Here is a 10500-nt window from a genome sequence, read left to right as displayed (position 1 = left end):
GTCAGACTCTTACTTACTAAACCCATCGTGTTCCTTCGTAGGCCTTTTATGTACCAGGGCCGCGGTAACTCTTTCGAACAATCCCGTAGTGTATCAAAATACCTGTAGGACAAATGATAATAAAAGAAACTCACCGGTAGCCTCTGATGAGCAAGGATATGCCTCCTCACGGCGTCGTCACTGTCGATGCCGCTGTCATCAGGCTCTCTGGCAGGGATCAGCAACCCGCCGCCCCGGTCACCTTCAGCCGCCAGCTTGCAACGGTGCTCTGCCAACTAGGTTGAACACACCTGGAATTTATACAGATGCTGTATTAGTGAGGTAGGTATTTCTGTGTTTTGTGAATGGTCGGTATTGTTCTCTTCTTGATTATTTTAGGTGACTATGACATGGCAGTGTGTAGGTATTCGATATATATCTACGACAGTCGATGGCAGCTTGTTTTCTTTTGTTTATCGAAAACCAAAAATAAAAAAAGTCGCGCTATTATAGATTGAGGAAACAGATTTCTTTTCCCCCTTAATTAGCTGATACATTTACGTGATAGGGGTATCGCGCCCTAGTGAGTATTGGTATCGGGATTACGATAAATAGCCAATCTGTAGTATAAAAAGAAACATATGCATAAACTTTACTTCGTCAAACAGTGGTCTGCCTATGACGATTTGTAAGCATAAAGCTGTACACCAGGTTCAAATGCAGAAGAAAATTTTAGAAAATCGGGCTTCACCTGATTAATTTCTAGTAACACAATTATCCAAACCACATAGTACTATAGGTAATAAACTCCGCTCATTGAATTGCGTTTTATACGCATCAAAATTGGTGCAACAAACAAAGCTGCACTCCAAAAGAAAATGGACGAACTATCTCAATAACTCGGATATTTGCCAAAACACTGCCACAACACAATAACTGTTATAAACAACTCTATAACATAATACAATAACAATTCTGAGTAAACACAAATAGTACTCTAACCCATTTTATTATGAACGATGCATAATGCAAGAATCTAAAAATACGTAGGTAAATCAGATTTAGTGGGAGATGAAAACGGCTCAGGAGAAACGGAACGCGCTACATATAAACTCACTCCAAAGGTCGTACGATGGAAATAACATGAAAACACGGCAATTAGATTTTACACTTCTTCAAACAAATACAGAAGCGGTTTAATAAACCTTTATTCAAGATTAACGCAAAATTAATGAGTCACGCGGCTGTTTTTGTTAATTTTATGTTGAACATATTTATTGAATTAAAATAAACACACTTATACCATATGGTAAATACATAATTTGCTTTCTTCAAAATATATTTTTTAATTGTGAACACAATAGGCATCTTGCCGCTTTGTAATTACTCCTGCGGTAAGGAGTCCCAAGGACCACGAAACATACTTTATGTGGAGTCCCTATTATCTTCATTAAATAAGAAACGCGATCGTTTTTAACTACGACAATAATTATTATAACAAAAATGATTTTTCGAAAACAGATGAATGTGCAATATACTATTCATAACGTCACCCCGATTCATCCTTGTTCATTGTTTTGTACTACATCAATGGATGAATTGAATGAAATAATGAATGAATTCACCATACCGCCGTATTGAGCACTACGTAAGTAATATTATAGTTTCATGTTATGTTAATTTATTAGTGATTTGATCCCCGTGGACACACGATTTACCTAATTGGCCACCTACGCATGGATTGTAAAGGACATAACGATCAGCGATTACCACACTGTCAATCACTGTGTATTATAACCACCGGACTGAATGTAACAACTGCCGACAATAACAGCTACGTTAACACGGGAAATTCTAGTTGAAAATATGATGAAGGTTTTTGAGGTACCTTTTCAAGGATAGACCCTCCAGATGATGATTCCACTGAGATGCAAAACACGTCAAAACTACACGGTACTGCAGCCTGACTACGTCTGAGGGGCGCTCCGCCCCGTAACCATGGCAACAGATCCGTGCGCGCGCAACCACTTTTCCACCACCCCCTGTCAAATTTTATTTACGTATTTGTCAAACTTTTTCTCCAGCGTCCAGATTTTTGAAATAATAGTTATTGTTGTGTTTAATTTTAATTTGTTTAGTTTTATTTAATTCGAGCGCTCTATCATGGCGCCGAAAAAGGTAAGTGATATCTCCAAATGATTCTCAAATAAGTTTACCGAACAATCTACTCATGGAAACTTGATGTTCATAACAATGTGTTTCATTCAAATATTACGACTGTTACCACAAAATAAATTAGTGCCATGAATAAATTAGACTGTTACGAACTCATCACAACGATTCAATGATAGAATAGTGTATTCTACAAATAATGTATTGTATATTATGTAAGTAGCTTCAACATTGATCAAACACGAATCTTGCGACCTATCAACGGATATTTTCTTCAACGCAAACTGTTCCTACAGTTTACATTTACGAATAACATTAACATAACTCGAGTTCCAACTGATTTACATGTCAAATAAGTAGACGTTAATCTAAGCCCAGTGGAATCTTCAGCACTCATCTAAACGTTGGCAGTTCAATGCCGAAGGAATATTTGGAGTAGTTAAATAGTCGCTAAATACAAACTGCTCTAGATAGATGATATCACGGAGCTAAGCTCTTCAAGAACTCCTTGAGCATACGAATATTTACATTACCGACAAACACAGCTGCACTAAACTACGTTATTGTTGTAACTGAATATTATAAGAAATTGTTTTGCAGAGAACAACGTAAGTATCGAACCAAAAAACACGACTCCCAAATACCAACTTCACGAAATACAGGTACAGGCATGTAACGATACACACATATAACATTACATTCAAAATAAAATAAGCACGTATAATAATCGTCTGTTGCCTGATTTAGAACCCTAGCTCTCAAGGGGCGAAACTGAAAAAGAAATTGCCAGAACTCTGGCGAAGTAAGTCCAAGGAGAAATCCATAGGATTGCTACTAAAGCGGTTGAGAGTGAGTAACAGTCCCTAGGACTCAGCATGTGTGTGCGTCACTCCATTGTAAATACGACCTCGTACCTGTGTTTGTGTCTGTCTTGACAAATGTTGGCCGCCAATTGTGAACGTCTTCGTCCAACATCTGGCTTTTGGCGTAGGCACTGAAATGTTGGCCCCAATCATGTGATTGTTACCAATGTTGGATGGTATGCTGAAGCCAAAAGCTGTTCATATTGCGCATTACTGTGTGAAGCCACCAATCACTGCATTATCTTGGAATAGATAAGTTATTTGTGTTACAATATTCATAATGTGTCCGTCCATTGCACGCCTTGTTGTGACCCTGTCTACGTATATTCCCATGCTTCGCTATATTTCGTGAGGTATTATAGGAATTTCAATTTTGCTATTAACGCTAAAAGCAATGCTTCAACAACAGTAGTTTAGTTACACATTATGGAAGTGCGTTTTATCTGTCATGAATTGGCAAAGTTCTTGTGCGGTGATACATAGCGCAGACACGAATAAAGCTAAGATACATTGACAACTTTATAATAAAATCACTTGTTTTCCTCTGAACTAATTTAATCCGACCTACTTTAGGTTTTGTACATTCCAAAATAGGGAAAAAAGAGCTCCAAAGATTTTATCTAACTAGAAAAAACACACATTCAACTGAAAGTCTTACCAGCGATCATCCATCAAAACTGATTCGGAATTCAAACAGTAACTCGCCTCCGCGACAATTCGACCCCACAGCTAACCCATCACTGCGGCTTCCCTAATAAGAATTAACAAAGGCAATCAGTCTGAACTGTTGGTTATCACGATAACCGCTATCAGTAATACTCGCAATACTGGCCCATCGATCGAACATCATCTGGCACAAAGGCTAGAGGGCCATGCCATTAAAAATTATCGAACATCATCATTCGGTATCCATCACGCGATCCTGATGCACAACGGAAATGACGATCGTAAAATGTTTACGCTCATTACGGCTTATAATTTAGAATGGCCGAAATTGTTATTTTGAATTTGGAATTACGTGGGGTCGCGCAAATCGATAGGCAATTTTCTTTTTAAATAAATTATACAAAAGATGCCAGTATTATTTAAATAACTTAAGAAGGTTTTGTGTAGACATTGCATGACCAAAATATTCGTTATTCCATAGAAATACCAGAAATAAAAATAGTAAAATTCCAGTATGTATCATTCTTATGGTAATACCACCGGATTTCTTGTTTTTTTCTTTGTAAATGTATGTGCTGTCTGCAAAAACAAGTTGATTTCTATTTGGAAATTATTGTCTAGTATGTGAATGATTTTCGTGTCGTACGTAATATCCTGTTGCGTGCCACTTATGATGCGTGCCTGAAAGCCCTGCTTTTCGACATAAGATGTTGATTCTGAATAATAGAATAGGTCTTTTACAGGAATTTACCAACACTGTAAACGGACATAAAATATATCATGCCTAGGTTTAATTTTAAATATATAGGTACAAGAAACTTATTTTTGGTAAAAACATGATTAATGTTACAAAAAAAAGAAAATTAAAATAGGATTAATAAATTCAACCTATAGTTCGGCCATTCAGAGAATGCGTTCCTGACACGTCGCGATTGAACTGACGACGTAATAACATTCATTGATTATTGATATAATAATGTTGTTTTAATGCTCCTCAATTGTTAAAACGGTAAACAACCAGCAAAAATATTTTTATCGTAACTGCAACGCCATTGCAAAGTTACGTCGTCAGTTCAATCGCGACGTGTCAGGAACGCATTCTCTGAATGGCCGAACTATAGTCTCCTACTTTAATTTTAAGGAAGGAGCATAAGTGTTATTTACTTAGATTATTTCAAAAAAATCTAAATTTTCGGAAGTAAGAGCTTATTGAAGCGGATCTCACACTAAGAATTTTTTTTTTCATCAAAAATGCTGAATTTCATTTAGCAACAAAAACTACATTTATGGCATGTCAACTGAAGATGCCTAGCCTGATAAAGACACGTTTTTTTGCAAACTAACACATCGGAAGCACGCTCACTTGCCAAAGCGAGTACATATGACGTCACAAGTTTACGAACCCGCTATCTTAGTACTAAATCTTTGCACTACTCTGATATAGGGGAACCTATAAAACCTCGCGAATTACTCTTGTACACAAAACAATAAAAGTTCTGGTAAAAATATCTTTACAATTTACATGAATGTAAATCTATTTGTTGGTATTTTATAAATATAACTGTTGAAAACTATAAAAAATTAAAAAAGAAATCATAATAAAATCAAGCTGTAAGACACCAATTTTATTTCTCAAGTATCTTATTTACTATTTTTTTATTTTCATTCATTCGCAGAGCTACACGCTACCAAATTACATAAAAATAGTAAAAAAAAACAACCATAGAACAGAACATAATCAAATTGCAAACATAAAAAAATGTACTCACCAAAAAATTTGAAAATCGAACACTTTAATTCTAATAGCATTATGTTCTAAAATTTAAATCCCCGTCAAACCAAAGAAGCTAGTTCGTAATGTTCAGCTAGGGTTGTGCGAAGGACTGAATAGTAATGCGGGTCGCCATTGTCGCGGGTTCGTGATTCGCCTGCCAGTACTAGCTAATGCCAGACACGGAGACTAATTAGAATTTGGTGACACGCCCAGCTAAGGGAAGTAATTTGCTAACTTTGTACCGATGGCAGAGAAAAAAATTAAAGAATTAAAAGACCAAAGATTTTAAAATCGATGAAAAATTGCTTTTCCTTTAATACATACAATGTGATGAAGACAATATTGTTTACAGAATGAATAGATCTCTTTTTCGCATAGAAACGGAATTGCTCAAATAATTCTGCTACGATGGTATAAGAGTATATTTTCAGCATGAAATCTAGGAACTTCTTGAGACCTAAAGTATAACGAAAAAACTTCTTGGAAATTCGAATAATAAACCAATAATTTTGATAAACATAACATTACAATGTTTAGCAAATAGCCAGTAAAGTTTTTTAAACGAATACAAGGAACCACTGAAATTCATGAGAATTTTATAAAAAATGTTAGTAGGAACATTTATGTACGAAAAAGCAACTCGTAAATAATTCATATATTCAACAAATACCATTTCCCTGAAACATTGTATCCGTATTTAAATCTACAATAAGCTCCACCCTAAGCCAAACGATCGTAAGGTCATTTTATGGGCGATTAAAGCTATTGCCTTAATTTATTTCCCATTCGTAACTTGAGAATTAGCCACATAAAACGTTATGCTTAAGTAGGAAGCTTTACGGGTATTTTACAATCTAAAATATTATACTTAGAAAACTACCTAGCTTCCGTCAGCCGCGTCCTGCAGGAACTAAGTTCTACTACTTCACTCTGCAAAAAAGTAGCCATCCTCAATATACATATGTATGAGCCATCCCAATAGTTCCGCGTTTAAACAATCAAACAAAATTTTCATGTATTCGTATAAATGTTACAAGTAAATAATACTAACACTAAAACTCGATTTCTTAAAATTTCAACTTCGCTGAAGACGTTATTGAAAGCTGCAAACAAAATAATATCAATAACAATAACGAACACGTTATGCTTGCAGTTTTCAAGTTTCAAAGAAATGAAAATTATTTATTCTTTGCTCGACATTGCTAGTTAGACAGTACAAAGTACATTATAACTACAGTGAATACTAATGCACCTTCGTGCTTCGGTCAAAGTTCATTTTGTACCTGTGAGAAATACTAGCTTTGAGACACTGCAGTACTGATTAGCGCTTTCAGTCCTAAAGACGATGCATTTTTGCCGAATTTTGCGGATTAGTTTCCAAATATCATGTCAGACATATTGATATTATAATAGTAACCGAATCAGACTTGTCCTCCAATGATGATTCTAACGTAAGTACAATCAACGCTAAACTTCTGCCGACCATAAACAGTGGTTTAACACAAATTCTAATGAGCAGAGATACAATCCAGCATGCTTCTGGCACGCAACGGTTTAATCGTTTGTTTACGCTTGCTTCGCTTAACTAAAAGTGCCTCGAATTATTTATAGTCGAATTACATGATCGTCCCCAATAAAGACCTATCAAACAATATGCAAATGTCTCTAGAATATTTACTCGTAAATCCGCTCCGAGTTCTCAACGTTTAGAAAACTAAGCAGTGTTTCATTTGCTGTCAGACATCGCTTGCGTGCTTGCGTATTTCTTTATTTCTGAGCTAAAACAAAAGAATTAAGCGAAATGTTGAAGGCTATGATAAAACGCGCTCTTAACATCAGCGAGGAGAAAGTGCTTTTGAACAGAACGTTGCAGTGCTTGGATGTACGTAATGTACTAAAGACTTCAGTTTAATCTGTTTACATGTTAATGTTGGTGGTTTTATTTAGCAGAAGGACGCGAATGTAAAGTCTCGTGGGAATCTAGTGGAGGATGACAACTTGGACTGGTTGAAACCGCGCACTCTCATAAAACCGGACGACCAGGAGGAAGTTCCCGAGGCTGTAAGATACCATTAAATTCAAGTAGTGCTTAGATCTAGATAACAAACAAAAGGTTCCACAGTTGGTGCGCATGCGTGCAATGTATTAATAGGAATCGAATTACCTAAACAACATCTTCTGGACTATAAATTGTTATAGCCTGTGGCTTATAAACAGGTCTTTAAATATTATGATCATACCTACTATAAAACTAGAAGCAATAGCAGAATAAACCCCATTATTTTTGCAGAACCGTCTTTCAGATTCAACCTTCTTCAATTTTTTTTTTATTCTTGTAGGATCTAGAAGAAGAAGTGGGACGTATACTAACGACGATCAACCCTCAATGGGTGGCCGATGAAGTGGCGTACCACTATGGTAAAGGCCAGTTCATGGTGAAGCCTAAACCGACTTTCGGAAAGGCGTACCCGTTGTATGTTTATCAAGGCACGGCTATTAGGAAGGATTCTGATGAAGCTAAGGCGCAGATAGCTGCTGGATATGGTTAGTGGTCATAATGTTGTACCTCTACTGTATATGATAATTGGTTTGAATATATCGATTTGAGTACCTACATAATTTTGAAAATAAACCATTGATAGATATGAGGATTAAGGCGAAGAAAAGCGCTTGTGTATTTTGTCGATAGGTTTATATGAATATGTTCCAGCTTAGAGCCTTATTTCAGTACAAATGAAATCCTAATGACCTATAGGATTAACACATCTAAATCTACACCTACGTAGGGAGAATAGAATTAGCCTCAAAAATGTTCTTGTTCCAGGTATGGTTGGGTTCGATGACGCTGGACCGAAGCGAGCCAAGGTCAAGAAGACCAAAACCGAAGAAGAAGAGGAAGAGGAACCAGAACCTGAGCCAGGTCCCACTGAGGAGGCTAGAGGAGAAGGTAGTATCAGTACTAATGATATAAAGTGGAGAGTTTGTGTGTTCCAACGGGCGAATCTTGAGAACTACTTACTGGGCCTTTTTGCAAAAATATTTAGTTTTATTTTAACATCGCATTTAGCGAGGAAAGCCATAAGCTAACAGGTTGATTATAAAAATCCAGCTGTTTTTACACGCTTTTTATTAGCTTCACCTGTATGTTTGTATGTTTGTTTGTAACCGACTTCTTTGGGCGCGATTTTGACCCACTTTAAACGACCAGATTTCGTTCAAACTTTGTAGATTTATTGAGGACCGATGACAATACACTAATTTGATAAAATTATTGCATTTTTAACCGACTTCCCAAAAAGGAGGAGGTTCTCAATTCGGCCGGTATGTTTTTTTTTTTTTCTATGTATGTACATCGATTACTCCGAGGTTTATAGACCGATTTACGTAATTCTTTTTTTGTTTGACGCGGAATTACTGCCAGTTGGTCCCATAGTCATCAGGTCAGGATCTGATGATGGAAACCCTGAGAAATCGAGGGCAACCTTCAAAAGTTGTAGGCATACATAGGGTAAAAACTTGACACTCAGGTGTATGCCTAAAAACACTATTCAACAGCTGGAGACCAGAGAGGGTCGAGGGAACTCGACAACAGAATGTGTAACGTACCTGGTGTTTGGGCTCATATTATTTGTATTGACGAGACCTTTGCAACAGTGAAGGTTTGGATTTGACCTGATGATGGAGATCAGAGAAGGTCGAGGGAACTCGACAACTGAATATGTGAAATACCTCGTATTTGGGCTTATATTCTTTGTATTGATGAGAACTTTCCACTAATATGGATAGTGACAACTATTCGTATCACTAAAAAGCTGTAAATAAAAAACTTTTTTACAAAAAAATTAAACCGACTTCCAAAAACACTAAAAAGCAAAAAAAAACCTAATTTGAGGTGCATCGGCCTAGAAGTCGGTGGCAAAATTAACTTAGTAATATCCATTAGACACCGACTTCGAGGCCTATGTACTTCAAATTAGGTTTTTTTTTAGTGTTTTTGGAAGTCGGTTTAATTTTTTTGTAAAAAAGTTTTTCAATTTGCAAAATATGATTTTTGTTAATTTATATAATTTTCATCTATAGTCGATAAGGTAAGAAAGTTAATTAAAATTTTCTAGAATTTTTCTCTACAGTCGATAAGGCAGGACTCGATGTTAATTTTGTAGTTGTCGTTTTTTATTAATTATAATTATATACTAACAAGGCTATAATACTAAAAATAGTTGCCAAAATAAGGCGAAAAAAATTTTTCGATCGTAAAGCACTCTCTGATGCTTCGCATCATGAGTCGTGCAATAGTTTAAAATTAAAAAGCTATTATAAATCATCCAAACTAAAAAGTAGAAAATAAATAATAGTTTAAAAAAACTAAAAAACACGCTTTTTATAGAAAACCGAACTAAAAAATAAAAAATAAATTTTAATGAATTTAAATTAAGAAAATAGTGTTAAAAATTTCAATGAATATAAATTAATAATAGTGTGAATAAAAAAAATATTTTATTAAAAAAAAGCGTAGGGTGCTTTTTAAGATATTATCGAAATGAAAATCACTCTACTCATATCTGTCAATAAAATATTTATAACTATTGACACCATGCACCCCACGCTTTTTTTAAATAAAATATTTTTTTTTATTCACACTATTATTAATTTATATTCATTGAAATTTTTAACACTATTTTCTTAATTTAAATTCATTAAAATTTATTTTCTATTTTTTAGTTCGGTTTTCTATAAAAAGCGTGTTTTTTAGTTTTTTTTAACTATTATTTTTATGTGCTGGTGTGGTGTACATGAAACATGAAATACCTATGTAACTTAACTCTACATACAAGTTCAAACTCCTAATTCATATGTTTAATTTTATGCAGCTTAAGCTTACTATGTTATGAGTCGGATATTATCTTTAAATTTATATTACGTCGCAAAACGGTACGTATTCTGGAATACACGTGTGTGAATAATATTGTAAATATTTAAACTATCAAGATTCCTTTATTAAACAAACTGACCCAAATAAATAAATGGCGCAGTAAGCGCGTGGAA

The 10500-nt window shown here is 35.2% G+C and overlaps 1 protein-coding gene across 1 annotated transcript in view; it reads left to right on the top strand.

Annotated features, from left to right (window-relative positions):
- The first annotated feature begins 2142 nt into the window (after positions 1–2142).
- LOC124638485 (dynein intermediate chain 2, ciliary) overlaps positions 2143–10500 on the top strand; it is a 26012-nt gene continuing 17654 nt past the window's right edge. The window contains exons 1-6 of the mRNA XM_047175457.1: positions 2143–2157; positions 2752–2759; positions 6797–6905; positions 7402–7515; positions 7794–7998; positions 8279–8401. Of these exons, the coding sequence (XP_047031413.1) occupies positions 2143–2157; positions 2752–2759; positions 6797–6905; positions 7402–7515; positions 7794–7998; positions 8279–8401 (574 nt within the window). The remainder of the gene's footprint in view (positions 2158–2751; positions 2760–6796; positions 6906–7401; positions 7516–7793; positions 7999–8278; positions 8402–10500) is intronic.

This window comes from Helicoverpa zea, chromosome 17 (assembly GCF_022581195.2).
Source record: "Helicoverpa zea isolate HzStark_Cry1AcR chromosome 17, ilHelZeax1.1, whole genome shotgun sequence".
NCBI lineage: Eukaryota > Metazoa > Arthropoda > Insecta > Lepidoptera > Noctuidae > Helicoverpa > Helicoverpa zea.
Note: the sequence above shows the minus strand (reverse complement) of the source record. Positions and strands in the feature narration are given on the sequence as shown.